The 21,407-nt window shown below is 36.3% G+C and overlaps 3 protein-coding genes across 4 annotated transcripts; 1 reads left to right on the forward strand and 2 right to left on the reverse strand.

Annotated features, from left to right (window-relative positions):
- Positions 1-1,203: 1,203 nt before the first annotated feature.
- Positions 1,204-7,137, reverse strand: fth1b (ferritin, heavy polypeptide 1b). The gene is made up of 5 exons (XM_067436105.1): positions 6,892-7,137; positions 6,325-6,430; positions 6,084-6,230; positions 5,661-5,786; positions 1,204-3,995 (listed from the first exon to the last, which is right to left on the reverse strand). Exons 2-5 carry the CDS (start codon positions 6,424-6,426, stop codon positions 3,837-3,839), a joined length of 534 nt encoding a protein of 177 aa, XP_067292206.1. The 5' UTR covers positions 6,427-6,430; positions 6,892-7,137; the 3' UTR covers positions 1,204-3,836.
- A 376-nt stretch (positions 7,138-7,513) lies between these two features.
- On the forward strand, positions 7,514-9,168 carry plex9.2 (PML-like exon 9.2). Its single transcript, XM_067436654.1, has 2 exons — positions 7,514-7,649; positions 8,410-9,168. Exons 1-2 carry the CDS (start codon positions 7,586-7,588, stop codon positions 8,964-8,966), a joined length of 621 nt encoding a protein of 206 aa, XP_067292755.1. The 5' UTR covers positions 7,514-7,585; the 3' UTR covers positions 8,967-9,168.
- Positions 9,169-10,251: 1,083 nt separating this feature from the next.
- On the reverse strand, positions 10,252-21,332 carry mpi (mannose phosphate isomerase). 2 transcript variants are annotated; one of them, XM_067436673.1, is made up of 8 exons: positions 21,272-21,332; positions 20,855-20,982; positions 19,333-19,533; positions 19,113-19,254; positions 17,837-18,016; positions 17,116-17,289; positions 15,582-15,790; positions 10,252-12,863 (listed from the first exon to the last, which is right to left on the reverse strand). In XM_067436673.1, exons 1-8 carry the CDS (start codon positions 21,285-21,287, stop codon positions 12,645-12,647), a joined length of 1,269 nt encoding a protein of 422 aa, XP_067292774.1. In that variant the 5' UTR covers positions 21,288-21,332; the 3' UTR covers positions 10,252-12,644. The 2 variants fall into 2 exon arrangements, with proteins under 2 accessions (XP_067292774.1, XP_067292775.1); XM_067436674.1 differs by lacking the exon at positions 21,272-21,332 and adding an exon at positions 21,118-21,254.
- Positions 21,333-21,407: the final 75 nt, after the last annotated feature.

A 21,407-nucleotide genomic window follows, 5' to 3' on the forward strand; every position in this document is an offset into this window, starting at 1 on the left:
GTTTTGTACCAACTTGTGCTTTTTAGACTCTCAAAATAAGATGTCAAATGAATGCCTTGTTCACTTTATCTTGATTTTACTGCTTAACCTTTATAGATCGCATGTTAAACATGTTAGACATCATTAATCACACCACTACACTTTTTGTTTTGTGCAATGCATTCTGGTCTAGATTATATATATTTTTTGCTGGCTCACTTTCACTTGTTAATTATGCATGTATAGTTAGTTTTGATAGTTTATATAAACTACATTTCCATGACTTTTCTAGACCTGTGTAAATTAATAAATCACTTAAGGGTTATTTTAAGTATTATTAATATACTATTATAGTCTTTATTTATATTTTCTGTTTACATATTCATGTTAAAGTATTGGTTTTGTTGTTGTGTTTTAGTACATTTTTATTTGTTCTGATTTTTGAAATATGTAATAGTTTTTATTCATTTTTAGTTAGTACTTCAAATTAAACTTAAAACTATTTTAGTTCAGTTAAAATTAAATAACTACTTTGCATTTTTTCAGTTGTTCTCGGTCTAGATTATGATGTTTTTGCTGACTCACTTTCACTTAGACAGAAAAAGCTTTATGAATTATTAACTTTATTAATTATGCATGTCTGTTCTCAGATTTCTTGTTCTTTTTTTAACCACTGTGGTCAATTTTTCCTCATAGCTACTTCCTGTCAGTAAATATCTTAAACATACAGTACATTTAGGCACATTTATAATAATAATAATAGTAATAATCTGGGCTGCCAACTGTATTCCTGTGGAGGAATAACGATTCATAAGCTTGCTATTCATTTGTATATACATAGTAAAAATCTTTCCCTGCTAGTGTTGTAGTACAAATATCATGATCAAATTAAAAAACATCTGTTTTGTGCTTTACCTGGTCATTTACATCTGAGTCTGTATGTGACACTATACAGGGAATACGGTTATTAAAGGTTAAATTTAGCTGATTTGTAAATATATACTTGTAATATATATATCTATTTTATAATTAAGAAGTTATTATTATAAAAACATATAAACATCTTATATGTATATTATACATATAAGACGTTTATAAGTTTTTATAATAATAAGTTCTTAATTACATATGGTTGGCAGCCCTATTAGTAGTAAAACATGATGATGATAATAATAACACTTTAAATATAAAGAGACTGTCTAAAAGAAAGACACACAACTTCACTCATTTTAGTCATTTTTATTGAGATTAACATGAAGAATGCTTATAATTAAAGTACTAAATGTGGCGAGTATATGGCGTTTGGGCTATAGCCAGGGTGCGATTAACAGGTCTGCCCCCCTAAAGAAAACTTGACACACACACACACTAAGAAAGTAGTCTACCGTAAATATGAAGGTACGCTTTTATGAAGGGCTGATTTTTTTAAATGGTAATTTTGGCCTCCCCTGAAATGGGTCATACCTTTAACTTAACCTGACCTGATGAATTAAATACGCTACAAAAGCGTGCTCGTTCAGGGACGTGCATTTATTGCATGGACGGACGAAGAACATACTGTGTTTAAAATGCATTTCAACAGTTCAATGCTGTTAAAGAATGTACAAAGCAAACCGTTTGCTAAAAAAATCCTCAACTTAACAACACTGAAATACCAGTAGGCAGTTAATGTCAATCAGTTGCGTGCGATATGTTGTGTTCGTTATGTAACTGGTCAAACTCGACCCGCTCTAAGCCGGATTCGAACCAGGGTCTCCGGCATGGGAGCCCGCCTCTTGAGGTTTACTGGGATTGAGGGTGAGTAAATCATATAATTTTTGGATAATTTTCATTTTTTGGGTGAACCATCCCTTTAAAAACGCTCGTGTGTAGGATATTTTCTTACGCATCCCATGCCTTGATGCTAATTTCAAAACCTAATTTTAGAGCTTTTAACGTAGGCTTGAGCCACTGATAGCAGACTAATGCAGTTATTTGAGAGAGAGAGAGAGAGAGAGAGAGAGAGAGAGAGGGCCCTATTTTAACGATCTGAAACGCAAGTGTCAAAGCGCGAAGCGCAAGTAACTTTGTGGGCGGGTCTCGGCGCTGTTGCTATTTTCCCGGCGGGATAAATGGCTCTTGCGCCCCACGCAAATCTAAAATGGGTTGGTCTGAAGTAGTTTCATTATTCATAGGTGTGGTTTGGGCGTAACGTGAATAAACCAATCAGAGCGTCATCCAACATTCCCTTTAAAAGCAGCTGCGCAAGTTCCATTATGGGTCGCTATTATTATGGCGGATTTACCAGGCGCACGCCAGGAGCGGTTCACAGCCGACGAGACTGATGTTCTTGAAGAGCAGTGAAAGACAGAGAAGTTGTGTTGTATGGGGATGGGAGAAACCCACCCAATAGCGTCGGTTAAACAGGCGTGGGAGGAAATAGCCACAATTGTTTCATCAGCTGGCATCCCCAGGACGTCGCACCAGTGCCGCAAGCGCTACAATGACATCAGAAGACCGGGAAAGTCCAAGCTCGCCAGCATCAATCGGGCACGCCGTGCAACGGGAGGTGGATCTGCCTCTACTCAGGACCTGACGCCAGCACACCACAATGATTTCCGTCATCTCACGTGTTAATATTTTTTTAGTGTAACAATTTATGATTTGCAAAAATAACTGTTGCATCTGTGTAGATTACATGAGCAAAGTGTATGCGCGTTGTGCACGCTATACATTATGGTCAAGCATACGACCTTAAAATAGCATAATGAACAACGCGCTGGTCAGTGGCGTAATTGTTTAATGGAACAGCAAAATAGCACCAGGGATTGTTTGCGCCGGAACACGCCTCCTTTTTTGCGCTGAACCGCCCAGGGAGCGCAAGTTCATTCACTAGGTTAGCGACGTGCTTCTGTGGAGGGAAAAGCGCGGTTTGCGCGGGTGCAAAATAGGAATGACACATGCGGCGGTGTACAAAGTCAATTGCGCTGGGTGCAAGATAGGGCCCAGTGTGTGAGAGAGAGAGATTAAGCATATGTGAATTACCTGAGTCTGCGTCTCTAAACGTTCAGCACCAGGATCTCTACTAATATTGTTATCATCGCTATCAAAATCCAGTGTTCTGTATTTTGCGTACGTGAGTTTTTGTTGTAGGTGGCTATAAAAAAATTATAATAATTGTGTACTGTGCTAATTAATTGAGATTTCTTACAGCTCTTACAGGTTGTTGGCCTTGTCTGTTTCGTTGCTTCTATTGCTCTCCCCTTTTTTGTAAGTCGCTTTGGATAAAAGCGTCTGCTAAATGATTAAATGTAAAATGTAAATGTACTAATAGTGAAACTGTAGGTTTATCTGCTTCAAGAACAGCGCCGATATTACATCGCTAGTGAGAAATGTCATGTAGATGTTAAGTTGTTAAACTATTTTACTGATAAATTCCCCAGAGCAGCGCTGACAACACATTTCTGCGCGAGTGTGTATCCATACTGGATGTGTGTGTGTTTGAGTGGGAGAAAGCGAGCATGTGCTTTCTGTACATATTAAAACGGAAATAATTTGTTGTTGTTGTGTTTTGGTTGTTTTGCTGTTCTAACTGAAATCCTCTGGCGGAGTGATTTTAAACTGTAATGTGGTCTAAACCTGCCGGAACTACTTTAGCCGTGCGTTCCCCTGAAAATGACTGCACACTTTAGAACGTTCGTCAACCAATCAGATTCAAGCATTCAACAGCCTTGCATATATAATGTGTAAGTCGTACCCTGGCTATAGCTATGGCTTTTGAAGGGTTCGGGCAGACTCTAGTAAACTACAGCAGAGTAGCAACACGTCTGTGACGCTCATATGGCATGACTATGATTGGCTGATTACAGAGAGACCGTCTAAGAGCTTTCCTTTCCCAGAGAGTGCTTGTCGAACAGATACTCGGCCATGCCGTTCTGAGGGGCTCCCATGCGCCTCAGGCTGCTCACCCAGTCCGCCAGCTGCTTGATGGACTTCACCTGCTCGTCCAGGTAATGAGTCTCCAGGAAATCACACACCTGGTGTGAGAGAACCACGCAGAGCACATCACACACCTTCACAAAGACGCCATTGTTTATTTTTAGTTGCTTTCCCACTAACAATCAGCTTCTGTAATTACAGCTGGTGATCTTAAATCATGGTTAAACCTACAGTTAACCGCTTTACAGACACGATCTGATCTAGGGTCAGTCTGAGAGATCACGATCCTGAACTACTACTCTGAGCTCAAACCCTCCCAAAAGGAGACGATCCAATGGATAAATTATGTTTATTTCCAGCCGGCTGATTTAAGAGGAACACTAAAAGGTATTCTGGGTAACTCCCATAAGAAAAACTGATCAATAAAGCTCACATCTTTTAGAATAAAGTACCATATTGCAATGTTTTATGGACACATTACCTTGGTAGAATTATCAAGGTCCCCAAACTTTTTGACTGAAGATTTTCCATGACTTTTCTAGTATGCATTTGATTAATAAATAATAGTTTTTTTTTTATTATCATTAATATACAATTATAGTTTCTATTAATATATATATATATATATATATATATATATATATATATATATATATATATATATATATATATACTTTTTTAGTTCAAATATTAGTACTTTTGTTGTGTTTTTGTCATTTTTGTTTGTTCTTGTTTTAATGTCATAAAATAAAATAAGTTAATGCTTTTTAAATATTTTGTAAGATTTTATTAAGTAACTTTTAAATGAGCAAATATAAATAACTGCTATTTTGATATAAATAATACAAAAATTACAGCTTATATTCATATTTTGAGTTTTAATGTTTATATTTTCCATTTTCATATGCATTTTAGTTTAAGAATTAGTTATTTTGTTGTGTTTTTGTCTTTTTTTGTTCTTGTGTTTTAATGACTATATATTTCAGTTTTAGTTCTTTATTACTTAAATTTAACTACATGGAAATTAAAATATGTTAATAATATTTTATTTAAGCAATTTTGACATTAGTGATTAATAAAAAACAGCTATTTTAGTATCATTAATATACAATTTTTTTGTATAATTTAATTCATTTTTTTATATTGTTCATTTTCATATTTATTTTAGTTTAAGTATTAATACTTTTATTGTGTTTTTGTAATTTTTTTGTTCGTTTTTTAATGTCTATATATTTCATAAAATTAAACTGCATGAAAATATATAGTTATAATATATATATAATATATATTTTTTAAACATATTTTAATAAGTCTTTTTAATGGATGATTAATAAACTTATTTTAGTATCACTAATATACAATTATTAGTTTTGTCTTTTATTTGTTCTTGTTTTTATACATCTTGTTTCAGTTTTAGTTAGCAAGTTTTAAAATATAAAAAAATAAAATAAATAAAAAAAAAAAAATATATATATATATATATATATATATATATATATTTTTTTTTTTCTTCTTTTTTTCTTCTATATTTTAAAACTTGCAATTAACAGCGTTATCTTTAACTAAAATTTAAAACCATTTTTATTATTTTAAATAAATGTTACCTAAAATATTTTTTATTTATTTAACTTTATTTAAAACATATTTTAAGTTTAAAATATTTTTTGTAATGGTTTTAGTTTAGTTGAAGATAACCCAGTCAATCGGTCATTTTAATGTCCCATGACCAAACCCTGTACTCTGCTTTCGGTGTGTGTACTCACATGTGGATCATTGTGTTGAGTCGCCACCTTGTGAAGTTCCAGTAGCGACAAATTCACACTCTTTTCCAGAGCCAGAGCACATTCCAGTGCTTCCAGACCGCTGCCCCACTCATCCCGATCCGGCTTCTGCGCACACACACACACACACACACACACACACACACACACACACACACACACACACACACACACACACACGTAATGGTTTTTATACCACTCCTACCCCTAAACCTAAAAAAAAAAAAATACTTCTTTATGATTTATAAGCCTTTTGAAAAATGGGGACATGGGGTAATACCGGTGTCATACCCATGTCATTATACACATTTGTGTCCTGATATGTCACAAAAACATGCAAACTCTCACATACACACACATTTACTGCAGCCGATGTATATCAAACACACGTCATGCGTCCTGTACCTTGATGTCCTGCAGGTAGATCCGTCCTCCTCTCTGGTTCTGCAGACCCATCAGCTTCTCCGCATGTTCTCGCTCCTCCTTGGACTGCTCGTGGAAAAACTTAGCAAAATTGGGCAGAGACTTGTCATCCCTGTCAAAATAATACCCCTGGAGAAAAGAGACATCCACCATGAGCCCATCTGACACCACTGAAGACTATTCATCATATTAATGTGTAATTTAATAAGGTGAGCTCTCGCACCATGGACAGGTAGACGTACGAGGCGTACAGCTCCAGGTAAATCTGTCTGTTGATGGCCGCCTCACAGTCCGGATGGAAGTTCTGCCTCACCTGAGAAGTCATGATTCTGAAACAGAAAAATGCATTAGTGATGCATAATGCCGGTATAAAGTTTAAAAGCATTAATATTTTTTACATAAAAAAAAAGTTTTGTTTTTGCTCACTAAGGCTGCATTTATGTGATTAGAAATGCAGAATTTTTTTTACATTTGTGAATTATTATAATATATATATATACATATATATGACACACATATATATATTATACATACACATTATACATACATACACATACAAACATATATACAGACACATGCATATATAAACATATATAAACATATATATATATATATATATATATATATATATATATATATATATATATATATATATATATATATATATATAAATACACACAAACACATACATCTAATCTGCTAAGCATAGATAACAAGATGCAATACTGTGTAAAGAAGTGATCTGTGAACACAACAGCGCTGTTTATTGAATATGAATTGATGTACTTACATCGAGACAATGATCCTTCACCTAAAACAAGATATAACGTTAGGGCAACCCACGTGCGATTCCTCAATATGCCCAACAAAAGAGACACAAGACCCAAAGCGAGAGCCAGAGACAGCTTCTGTCCGAGTGTTGTGTGTGTGTTTATGATCAGACGAACATGAATTATAGGGTTGATGGTGACATAAACATGCACACGCGCGCGTTATGTTCTAGCCCCTTAAAATAAACCCCAAAGGCCCCTTTTCAAAATAAAAGTGCTGTTTTAAAAAATAGCTAAAAATGATTTTTATATAATACACACTTGTGATTTTAGACATTTCAAAAACATAATATATACATAAACGAAACAAAGAAAAAAAAAGAAAAATACACGAGTTATGAATATTCATTAAATTATGGTGACGTTCTTGCTAGGAGCATCTAATCACTGAACAGTATTATGCTTAGCACACACCCTCATAATTATATATATATTTATTTATTATATATATATATATATATTACATAATTATACATATATTTATTTATTATATATATTTATTTATTTATACAGCGCTCGCCCACTGACGTCTGCCTTTAAGCCAATCAGTTCAGACTACTGACAAACGTCACGTCGTACCGTAGTTAATATTCATGAGTCAGACCTTCACCATAGTGGACGGAAACACAACATCCGACGAGTTTAAAATGAGTAATGGATTCTAGCTCTCATCATCCGCCGTGTACTGTGTTCTTTGATTTAGAGACAACTGGTCTGGGTATGTGATTTTATAAATGAATCTCTTTAACCATGAGAAATGTGCAAACGATTAAATGAATCAATGCATGTTTGTCTCTGCTCATGGTTTTGACAACAAGGCTTGAAAACATTTGTTGTCAAAACTCCGAGCAGAGACAAGCATGCATTGATTCATTTAATCGTTTACATATTTCTCATGGTTAATATATTATATAATAATAATATTAGGCTGATATTTTTTTTAAACAAGTCTCTTGTGCTCATCAACGCTGTATTTATTTGAACAAACATACAGATATATTGTGAAATATTATTACTATTTAAAATAATGGTTTTCTGTGTTAATTTACTGTTAAGCTGTAATTTATTCCTGAATTGTAAGCTGAATTTTCAGCATCACTACTCCAGTCTTCAGTGTCACACAATCCTTCAGTAATCATTCTCATTTTGATGATTTATAATCAATTTTGGAAACATTTGTGCTGATTAATATATTTTTTTAATAACCTGTGATATTTTTTCTTGAAATATTGATTAATTAAAAGTAAAAAAATAAATAAAGAAATTGATTTCTGAAGGATCATGTGACACTTAATTTTGCAATATATTCAAATAGAAAACCAATATTTAAAATGTTTAATTTCACAGTATTATTGTTTTTTCGTGTATTTTTGCAGCCTTGATGAGCAGAAGACACTTCTTTCAAAAACATGACAAATCATTTTTGACAAACTTTTGACCGGTATATGTTACTTTTTGTATATATTCTCAATCTCCAGACAGCTCTTGTGAAATCGTCCAGCTGGCCGCAGTGAGTGGAGGTCACACTCTTAACCTCTTTATGGTTCCTCGTCGGCCGATGCAGCCCAGCGCATCCAGGGTTACAGGTTTCAGGGTGAGACGCCGCCGCCTGTTTCTCCACCACAGGCCGGTTCTCACCAGCTCTCTCCGAGAAGCCCTGGTTTCCTTCATTACCTTTCTCCAGATGTTGGGTCGGCCGCTCCTAGTGGGTCACAACATCCGCAGGTTTGACTGTCGCGTTTTGGCCAGAGCTCTGGATGAGTTCAGCCTTAGGTCAGACTTTCAGAAAGAGGTGGGTGGATTCGTGGACACCCTTCCATTGGCCCGACAGCTTCTCAAAGACCGTGGCCTCCAGAGCTTTAAGCAGGAGAACCTGGTTAAGACCCTCCTGGGAGTTTCATATGCGGCCCACAATGCTCTAGAGGACGTGCAAGCCCTGCAGAGACTCTACTGGGCCCTCAAGCCCACGGCCAATCAGATTCAGCAGCACATTTTCACTCTGGACTCATTTGCTGCCGTGTCTGTCAATCATTAGGCCATTTGGCCCATCATTTATGTGAGCACTTCAGTAAAGCACTGGATATCACAGGAGAAAAAAGAGCAGAGGAACGTTTGGATGTCTGATTGATGATTAACATCTTACATTTCCAGCTGGTCTCAATCTGTACATTAACATTTTGTATAATTTTGTATCGAATTTGCATAGTTTTTTTAAATAAATAAATATATTTAATACATTTGAATTTGTATTCTGTATTTTATATTTAAAGGTGCACACGCACCCGGCCATCCACGTGATGTAAAAGAAAATGTGATTCCTCAGACCAGGCCACCTTCTTCCATTGCTCCGTGGTCCAGTTATGATGCTCACGTGCCACTGTTGGTGCTTTCGACGGGGTCAGGGGTCAGCATGGGCACCCTGACTGGTCTGCGGCTATTCCGCCCCGTACGCAACAAACTGATGCTCTGTGTATTCTGACAGCTTTCTATCAGAACCAGCATTAACTTCTGGAGCAGTTTGAGCTCCAGTAGCTCGTCTGTTTGATCGGACCACACGGCCCAGCCTTCGCTCCCCACGTGCATCAATGAGCCTTGGCCGCCCATGACCCTGTGGCCGGTTCTCCGCTGTTCTTCTTGGAGCACTTTTGATAGAGACTGACCACTGCAGACCGGGAACAGCCCACAAGAGCTGCAGTTTTGGAGATGCTCTGACCCAGTCGTCTAGACATCACAATCTGGCCCTTGTCAAACTCGCTCAAATCCTTACGCTTGCCTATTTTTCCTGCTTCTAACACATCAACTCTAAGGACAAAATGTTCACTTGCTGCCTAATATATCCCACCCACTAACAGGAGCCGTGATGAAGAGATAATCAGTGTTATTCACTGGTCATGTTATATATTTTAATATATATGAATATATTGTTAAAATGTAATTTATTCCTGTGATCAAATCTGAATTTTCAGCATCATTACTCCAGTCTTCAGTGTCACATGATCCTTTAGAAATCACTCTAATATGATGATTTGCTGCTCAAAAAACATTTATGAATATCAATGTTGACAGTCGTGCTGTATATGTACTCAAAATTGCATTGTTTTATAAAATTTGACTGTCATATCCTATTTGAATTGTATCCAAAAGGAAACATAAGAACAGGAACATTTATGACTAAAAGTGAACAAGATGATCCAATAAAAGACAGCGTCAACAACCGTATAACTAACGCCCAAGCTGAATGATCTATGGGGAATGTAACCTTTGTCTGCGAAACCTGTTGCATAAATTTAAGCCATAAAATCTGGTCAGAAATGAACAGGTGAAAGATTACAGATTCGTTATTTATTAGGGATTACAATTACATACAGAGTTCCTCTTATCAGTCACATGCTCCATTACAGCTCAGAAAGTGCCATTCATTCATTCATTCATTCATTCAAACTCTCGCTTTAGCTGTCGAATGCATGCTCTGACGATCCCATAACACTTCAGAATAATACAGATCCCAAAATATAGAAATAATCCCCAAGGCCAACAGGGTTGAGGTCAGGCTTCTGGTTACAAATCTGAAGAGGGTACTAAAAATACAGTAAACAAACATCAGGGTGCCAGTAATTCCCAGCATCCTTTGTGCTCTCAAGTGCAAATAACTACAGCAACAAAACAGAACCACAAATCAAGCCATAAAGTCACCAAAAAGGGAGAATAAAAATCGGTAACAAAGTTTCACATGTATGAAAACCCTTTTTCAGGTTGCAGGGTTGTTTCTAAAATCAGTAGAACTGGTAATCCCAAAACCTGTGTCTGTCGCTCGTTTAGCAAAGAACACACTTAATAAAACCCTAAAACTGTTTTCTTCATGGAAGAGGCATGTCTGCTACAAGGACTCGTTGTTCTTTAGCAGTAATACCATGAAAAAGTCTAAAAAACGTTAAAATTGGTCTGTAACCGGATTTTTATGTAAGAGTAAATTTGTTACTGTGCTCCATCTGGTGTTTTTTTTAACGTCCTTATGCAAAAAAGTTTCATTATATTTGTATATCTTGCAGCCAATAGCAGGTGATCATGCACCCGTGATCATGCATTTAACTAAATATGTCAACATGCAATCACAACTGACCCCATTTACCCTCTTATAGGGGCTATATGTAGAATTCAGAAACCCTTGTATTTAGCGACACCTGTGGCCGTTGAGTTAACTGCAGCCAGCAAATTATTGTTAAAGTACAGGAGTCTAAACGAGATATACTCATCATGGTGACATTCGTTCTTCGCTTAGAAGTAAAAGGAAGTAGGAGATACTCCAGCTCTCTCATCATGTCGACAGATGAGGTAAAGAAAATGACACTGGTATGATAGTTTGATTGATCTGAGATGATTTAGATCTGGCTGTGTGAATAGTTTGAATGAATCCTTTTCTTTGCATGATACATTGAAATGACAAAATGGCTCTTTCAGCATTATGTTGAACGTATTTATGTGTCGTTGAATGGAAGAGAGAAGCAAGCGTGCGTAACCGTCACATCCTTTTGATTATCCCGGCAAAAAAACATCCGGAGTCACATAAAATCAGTCTAAAGGCTTTCATAGGTAACTAGGAAGTCAGGCAAGGTCTCGTCTTTTATGTTTCATTACAAGCTGTGATTAATGCATGACAATTCTTACATATAGCCCATTTAAGATATGTTCTGGTCTTATGAATGATTCATAAGTGCAAGCTATTCTAAAGAAAACAAAGTTGTCTTAAAGGTGCAGTGTGTGAATTTTAGCGGCATCTTGTGGTGAGGTTGTGAATTGCAATCACCCACCGTTCACCCCTCCCTTTCGAAGCACACGGAGAAGATATGGTGCCCGGCAAAGGACAAAATGTCATCGTCGGAGAGCAGAGAATGACTAGCGCTCTGTAAAAAGTTAGTCCATTTAGAGCCACCGTAGAAACATGACTGTGCAAAATGGTGACTTCACTTTAAGGCGACCCGAGGTGTGTGTGTAGATATTTATTCTAACGTAATACTAACATAACGGTTTATTATGTAAGGTTTTTATACTCCACTGAAAACATAGTTATGTATATTATGTTGCATTTCTGTTAATAGAGCCTCATAAATACTACACACTGCACTTTTAATAATCTTTCATCAAAATGTAACAAGTTGCTCGTAATTTTTGCTGACATCACCAAAGTTATTAACCAATGCACCGTTAGCTATTGTTTTAGGTAAAATATAGTTTCCTCAACCCTACCAATAGTTTATTTAATGCTGGTGGTTAAAACTCATTCTGGTCGGAGTTTATTCTGGAACGCCCACTTTACACCATCCAATCAAATCCCTTCCTGTTTTTTTCTGATTGAATGTCCCGTTTCACTGGTAAATGTCAGATTATTAAATTAAAACGTTTGTCAACAGCATTTCATGTTGATTTCAAGGAATTCATATACTTATACATATTTTAAAAGAACATGCACACAGAACCTCAAACATAATTCAAACCGTTTCATTATTTATATTTAGTTTTTCCTTCTTCTCTCAGTTAAGCATAGCAATTTTAATGTCATCATAATGATCATAATTTCTGACTAAAGAGGGGTTATTCATCATGCAAGTTTGTGTTGGAGCCAAAAACATGGGATATGGTTTCTATGAACTAGTTTCAGCGGATGGTTTTGATTTGGACAGAACAGATGGACGCTGGACGTTTGTGAAGCGGTCTCCTACAGTAAGCAGCAGGCTCTGAACATGGTCATGCCCGTCGATGATGTCAGCTGTAACGAGACGCTCTCATTGGCTGAAATGAAGAGCACGGAGCCTCGTTTCAGAGTGATGTCAGAGAGGGCGGCGGCAGACGTGGCGACGGCCTCTCCGTCGATAACCAGCAGGATGCCGGCAGATTCCAGCGCGCTCACCGTGTACTGCCTCACTGAGGCGGGGATCTGAAGAACAACAGCAGGAAATGAGGACGATATTACTGTAGCATTACAGCTGCACAATTCCGGATACATTGAAAATCACAAATAGAGATGACAATCCTCTCACAATTCTGATTAGACAACTAAATAAGATGTAATTTACTAGCGGTTCTAACAAAATGTTAATTGCTGCAGTCAATTTAAAAGTGCCCTAGAATGGAAAACTGTATTTACTTTGGCACAGTTAAATAATAAAAATTCTGTACATGGAACTGACATATCATGAGCCTCAAACATTATTGTTTCCTCCTTCACATGTAAATCTTGTGCTTGAAAATGACCACTGAAAAACGGGCCAATCCCAACATAATCGACTGTGACGTAACACTCGGGATCATTAATATTTACACCTCCCCAAATTTCGGCAGATCAAAATGTTATGTAACAGGCTGTGCAGAGATTGTGAGGACTTTTCATAGCCTTCCCACAGGACAAACTCTCAACAGGTATGGTTGATGTTCCTCTATAACCAGATACAGCACCAATTTAATTAAAAGTTGTTTGTTTGCTCTGACTAGTGTCCATTTCGTTAACGAAAAGATGACGAAAAATGTTCATTGATGACCTTTTTCTCCATGAGTAAGACAAGACGAGATGACACAAATGTCCTTAAACGATAACTGTGACTATAAACATGCAATATCGTTGACAGAAAGAACAAGACTAAAATTTTGTGGACCCGCTTTATATAAGGTGGCCTTAAGTACTTTGTTCTTACATCAAAAAATAAGTACAATGTACTTACTGTGTTCAAATTGTATTGCAAAACACTTTTGCTGATATTAAAGGGGGGGTGAAATGCTGTTTCATGCATACTGAGCTTTTTACACTGTTAAAGACTTGGATTCCCATCCTAAACATAGACAAAGTTTCAAAAACTAATGTTGGACGTTTGATGGAGTATTTCTGTGTTAAAAATACTCCTTCCGGTTTCTCACAAGTTTCGGCGAGTTTTTTTCGAGTATGGGTCTACTTGACGTTAATAGAGCGGAAGGTCCTTGTATGGGCCGTACGGGCTCTTCTCCCGGAAGGGTGCGCGCGCGTGACTAGAGCGAGAGAGAGGAAATGCACGCCGTAAACAGTCTCTCAGGTGCAGATCCAGTCGTCCGTGAACACTTCTGTCGCGCCGCGCTCCACTTTATTCCTATGGGTGACGTCGAGCGACTTCAACGTTCGTCATTCAAATGCGCTAACGGACTCCATTGTTGTTCTGTATAACGTTACACTATTCTGACTCTGACGTGCAAAACCGTTTTGCTTGCTACATCTAAGGTCTAGTCACATACAATAGTCCATAAACCGAATCATGTCCTCATAAACTGCACGTAAAGACACACAAAGGCCCCTAAATATAGTCCATACCACAGAGACGGACATCCTGATGTTGCCGTTTCTCCTGTTCAATTTATTTCAGCCTCAGATTTGATTGTGGATCATTATCTGTATTAGCTGAGATAGCCATGAGTTTCTCCACGCTTGAGGACGTCACCGCTTTGTGCACATTCGTCATTCTTTAGCTCCGCCCACACGATACGCCTCCAGCCGCTCGTTTTTTTCCGGAAAGACTCGGTACAGCCCATATTTCTTTTATAAATATGATAAAACTAAAGACTTTTCGGAGATATGAAGGATGCAATACTACTCTATAGGTACTCAAGATTGACATGAGATTGACTGAAACTGAGTGTTTCACCCCCCCTTTAAGGTGGGATATGAGTAGAGTTGCAGAAGAGAGGAGCGTTCGTGTTTGCAGTTGCCAGATTTCAGTAATTTAAATCCCCCAATCAGAGATTTTCTGTTAAAAGAACACGTATACTATCCAAGCGTCAACAAAGCCAATACAGAAGTAATGTAAACTGCAATTCATCGACTGGCCACTAGAGACAGGCTCCAGAAGGAGCAGAATCTCATTGAGCCCCATGTTAAAATGCCCAACTTTACAGCAGAAAAAAAACGTTTGTTTACATGTTTAAACGTTTAAAGTTTAAATGTTTATAGCCCAGTAAAAAATAAATTGTGGTTTTGGTCTATAGGGCTTATTTTGCCCTTCATGACAACTGTGAGGGGGTGAATTTTATTATTTTTATAACTCATTCGTTACCATTATATAAAGCTTTAAAGTTTTGCATTAATAAGGGCGTGGCCACTTTCTGTTAGTCATCGTGTCACCTCAGCTCCGCCCACGTCCCGCCTCTTTGCCCACTTTCTAAGTAAAATATCAAATATTTTTATTGTTTCATTACTGGATCAATCAGTGTTTTTGAATGAATCTCTAGAATGAATGATTCAATGACTCACTCATAAAGTGTTTTTGAATGAATCTCTAGAATGAATGATTCAATGACTCACTCATAAAGTGTTTTTGAATGAATGATTCATTAAACATCTACTGGTGTAATAATGTTATTGATCTCTATTTGAAGCATCAAGTTCCTTTCAAAAGGTGATTTCCTCCATTTTGATTACTACCATAGGCATCAGTGTTTATATCCCAACTATAAAATATTATCCCAGTAATTCTGTGATCATTTGGATTATTGTAACACAGAAATAACGACACTGTGTGGTTTGTGAATCTGTTTCGTAGCTTTTCATGACACAATCTGCTCACTATGGGATCAGGATAAATGTCAGGTGTCTGTAATTATTTTGAGGATGAGACAGCTCAGAGGTGTGGCGTACCTGTATTCTCATGACGCTGAAGTCTGGCACAGGAGGGTCGTAGAGGTAGACACAGGGGTCGCTGTTGTCCCGCACACACGGGAAGATTTTGGCACTGGCCGGAGCCGGGCTGTAATTCAACATCTCACACAGAGTGTCCACGTCAATGTATTTGGGAGTCAGTCCGGCACGTACGGTGTTATCAGAGCACGCCATACACTCCACACAGTCTGCAGGATTCAGAGAACTTTAAACATGGAATACACCAAGACTCGATATTATGCAGATTAATAAATATTAAGTGAATAATGAAAAAAGTAGGACACAACCTACATGGAATATTAAATTCATATTATTAAATTAATCTTAAATAACAACCTAAATAGAATACATTTATATGAATAAATATTACTGAATATATTGGATTATTACGTGGATATGAATTGATATATTTCACAAAAAGTACAACTCGAAATATGGAATAAAGGATGAATATTAAATATATGTTATGGATTATTAAGTGAATATATTTTACAAAACATTAAACTACACAACCTATGAGGAATAAAAGTATATTAACTGAATATTATGGATTATTAAGTAAATATTGAATATATTTCACATAAAGTACAAATACTCAATTTACACAGAATAAATTAATATTTTAAATTAATTTTAAATAACCTAAATGGAATAATTAATATTAATAAATACTACTGAATATTATGGATTATTACGTGGATATTGATAGATATATTTCACAAAAAGTACAACTTGAAATATGGAATAAAGGATGAATATTAAATAAATTTAATAGATTATTAAGTGAATATTAATGAATATATTTCACAAAACATTCAACTACACAACCACAACAAATGTGGAATAAATGTATATTAACTGAATATTATGGATTATTACGGGAATATTGAATATATTTCAAATAAAGTACAAATACACAATTCACACTAAATAAATTAATATTAAAGATTATTAAGTGAGTATTAAATATATTTCGCAAAAAGTACAACTCAATTAATATATGTAATAAATGAATATTAAGGATTAAGTGAATATTAATTCATATATTTCACAAACAGTACACCTCAATCAATATTTGGAATAAATTAATATTAAATGAATATTATGGATTATTAAGTGAATGTGAATTAATATATTTCACAAAAGGTACAACTCAATTTATGGAATAAATTAATATTAAATGAATATTATGGATTATTAAGTGAGTATTAAATATATTTCACAAAAACTACAACTCTAATATATGGAATACATTAATATTATATTAATATTATGGATTATTAAGTGATTGTGAATTAATATATTTCACAAAAAGTACAATGACACAACCATGGAATAAATTAATATTGAATGAATACGAATACATTTCACAGAAATGACTACAAAACATGCTCAAAGCATTATTTGTGAATATTAGGGAGAAACTACAATATTTGTTTATTACATTTTTTTTCCAGACTTTCCAATGATATACCATGGTACGCGTTTGATTAGTAATGTGGTGACATCTGACCTCCAGAGAGATAGGCATGAGGCTCGTTTGCTCCCAGAAACATGGCCTCCCCCGGCTGCAGCAACATCCGGTTCAGGAAGTAAATGGAAAAGCAGCCGATGTCCCCCGGATACTGGGAATGCAGCCGGAGCAGCAGCTCTCCGTTACTTCCGGAGGTTTCTTTGCCGGCCGCCTCTGGGACAGAAGAACAGGTCAGACGAGTTTCATCACAATAGCTGAAATAGATGCAGTAGAGCCGGTCTTGAACAGCAGAGTTGCGTAAACTTAGTTAAGACTGTGTCTTAAGCACTAATTTGTCCCACTAGCAATTAGTCAAAATGTAATCAGTCTTACTTTTCTAATTCAAATTGAACCGATCTACCATTTTATGCAACTGATTTAAAAAAGTTAGCACCAGTCTTAAAGAAAGAAATTAGATAACTTACTTTTAAGACTAAATGGACTGCATTTATATAGCGCTTGTAACAGACCCTATGGCCATCCAAAGCGCTTTACATTTTGCCTCACATTCACCGACGGCGGTGTCAGCCATGTAAGGCACCATGTCTGGAGCAGCTGGGGTTAGGTGTCTTGCTCATGGACACCTCGACACTTGGTCAGGTGGAACCGGGGATTGAACCACCAACCTTTCGGTTTGTAGACAACATGAACCACTGAGCCACTGCCGCCCCAAGACTGGTCGAAGCGGTTTACGCAACCGTCCCCAGGTTAGTCCTCTCACCTTCCTCTGAGATCCGCTTGACCAGCATGTTGAGCTGATCCACAAACAGCTTCTTCTCACAGTTCATCATTCTGGTGAAGCATTTCTTCAGAGCGAGAGACGTCCGGTCCGGGTCTCCCACAGAGCTCTGGAGCTCCTCAGAGGCTTCGTTACCGATCAGCGCTCGGAACTCTGGGACATCTGAACACCACACACCAGAAGCACAGACTTTATATGCATACTTTTGCTTTTAAGCATACTTTCTTTATTAAATCAGCTGCCAAGGCACCTCAATTGTGAAAAGTCAATCAAAATTGTTCATTGTTAATATTTTGCATGGTTTGACCTGATATTATTTTGATGCATCTTAAATATATTTGATTTAAATATTATATATATATATATATATATATATATATATATATATATATATATATATATATATATATATATATATATATATATATATATATATATATATATATATATATATATATATATATATATATATATATATATATATATATATATATATATATATATATATATATATATATATATATATATATATATATATATATATATATATATATATATATATATATATATATATATATATATATATATATATATAGCATTATATATTTGATTCGATTTATAGATTTTAAATATCTATATCTGTCTATCTATCTATCTATCTAATTTAAGAATTTTGATTATATATTTGATTACATTTATATTTTTAACTATTAATAATATATTTGTATTATCATTATTATTATTATTATTTATTTTTATATTAATAATTTAAATAATTTTTGTTTTCTAAACATAATGAACTTGCATTTAGAGCAAAACAAATATCCATATTTTATTAGATTTATAGAATTATATATATATATATATATTTTTTTTATTTTTTATTTTTTATTAGCATTATTATTTTTATTAATAATTTTTGTTAAACTCAATAAACTTGCTTAGTAAAATTATTTTTCTAGGACAATTTTCAAAAATGTATTTTTATGCAAGTACAGCGAACTACAAAACAAAATCATGTAAAATATAGACAACAAAATAATGATTTCTTATGAACAACTTACATATACTTCTTCAATTTAAAAACTTTAAGTTAAAAAGGCTGCAACTCACACAAAAGTCCTCTGTGTGCGACACATCAACCTTCCACAATATGACATATTTCTAGGTGTTGGGATGGGGTTCAATTTTGCGTTAGACCATCATATGTTTTATTATCTCCAGCGGTGTTGTCTCGTTGAGTTGATTTAACACTCACTCTTGAGAAAGCCCAGGATTTCATCCATTGGCCGAAAGCCGCAGAGCCCTTCAAACTGTGTGAGTGCGATGGCCATCTCCGGTTTGTGGTTGTTGTCCGGGTAATGTTCAGGAAACTGTGCATGGAGTCTGGCAGCCAACTCCTGTCAGAAGAGAGAAGCAGATTGAATATGCCAATCATTCAGTATTTTAATAAGGCAACTGCCTCCACTGACTCTCACCCTGTTGGGATGTGCCTGGATGGACAGAGCCGTGTTGACGGACAGCACTTTGAAGAGGAAAGGCAGCTGCCCGTGGAATGTGTCCTTGACCTTTGACCCCAGGCATCCTGGGAAATCTGCAATCCACTGTCCCAGTGTCCTTTGGGATATCCTGTTGTCTTTGATGAGAGCGTCGCCTTTGGGGTGAGCACCCATCCAAAGCTGGAACGACAACCAAGAACAGAGATTGTCACCAGAGATTAATTTGGTTTCTCATTATTAAAGGGTTAGTTCCCCCAAAAATGTAAATTGTGTCATTAATTCCTCTCCCTCATGTCGTTGGATACCCATCAGACCTCTGTTCATCTTCACACACAGATGAAGATATTAGTGTGTAAATCCGATGGCTCAGAAAGGCCTTCATTGACACCAATGTCATTTCCTCTCTCAAGACCCATAAAGGCACTAAAGACGTCGTTACAAAGCCCATCTCACTACAATCATTTTATGAAGCGGCGAGAAGAGTTTTTGTGCGCTAAAAAACTAAATAATGACTTCTATAGAGATGGCCGATTTCAAAACAAAGTTTGGAACGGTTATGAATCAGTGAGTCGATTCATGGCCTTTCTCAGCTATCAGATTTCAACACAAATATCTTCATTTTTGTCCTGAAGATGAACGGAGGTCTTACGAGTGTTCGACGACATGAGGGTGAGTAATTAACGAGAGAATTTTACTTTTTGAGTCAACTAACCCTTTAACTGAATAATGAAACCAAAAATTCAAAACGTATCCAATGATCAAATGACGGGCCCTTTAAGACGGTTATTAATACAACAATAAACCATCTGAACCCATGCCGTGGCTTTATTAATAGACTGACACAAAGTGAATGTCAAGCTGACCTTTAAGGGAGCTGCTGTTTTCAGAGACACACACGCTTGTTTAAGTCTGTTACAGTGTGTGTGACCGTCGTGCAATAAACACACGGGATGAAGAACACTTCCACAATCATATTAAGAAATGTATAAGACATGCTTTTTCAAAATATAAAAAAAATCTCACTTTAAATAAGAGAAAGAATGCAAAACAACATGTCTCGTAGATCGCCTTAAAAGTACGTTTGAAAGTCTTCGCATATTTTGACTGATGGGCTCTCATAAGTGAGTGTTTTTATAATTTGTATTATTATTCTGTGGTTCTCTCAAAAGTGAGTGTTTATTTATTTTTATTACAGCACTGGGGCCTATTGCACAAAACTAGGATAAGGGATTAAGCCGGGATATTTTGGTAATCCTGGCTCAATTTATCTGCTTATATACGGTTATCTTTCGTTATCGTTCTTGGTGTGAGTGTGAAAAGAATTTACTTGCTTATGTTTTCATGACATTTCTAACAGTTTGAAAGCATATCATATCTATCTGTCTGTCTGTTTCTTGTGTTGGCTGGAAGTCTGGGTGAGGGTTTTTGGATCAGTAGGATGATAATCCTGTTGTAATTTGGGAATGTAGATGGAGTTGTTCGGGGCAGATCCGCACTGTACCTCTGCGTAGGGTTTGGCCTCCTCGATGAGAGCCTGAGAGTCTCCACCGAGCACGAGCCGGGCCACCTCACTGTCCAGACCCACTTTACCCCAGGCGTAGTGCTGCACCACACAGCACAGAGGAAACACTGCGGAACCAAACACAAGGACATCTGACCGAGCTGGCGTGACATGAACACGCGTTCAAACACATGCATGAGGATGAATGAATGAATGGATGGACGGACGGATGGACGTGAATCTCAGTGAGGAGAAACGCTTACACATTCAAATCCGCAGAACAACCGCACCAACAACCAATCCACCCAGACAACACACACACCAACGATAACAACAACCAGTCCTTTATTAACCCGCTGCTTGCCATTAAACGTTTTGTAAAATAACGAATGAAATGTGAAGTAGGATTGAACTAACCTTTCACTTCCGCCATGTCAGCGACGTTACCAGTCACGTAGGTGACATCACAGCTCGACAGCCAATCATGAGCCTGTACATGTAAATAATAAATAAAATACATTTATTTTCTAATGTAAATCTAGGATATTTAATG

This window comes from Pseudorasbora parva, chromosome 25 (assembly GCF_024679245.1).
Source record: "Pseudorasbora parva isolate DD20220531a chromosome 25, ASM2467924v1, whole genome shotgun sequence".
NCBI classification, from domain to species: domain Eukaryota; kingdom Metazoa; phylum Chordata; class Actinopteri; order Cypriniformes; family Gobionidae; genus Pseudorasbora; species Pseudorasbora parva.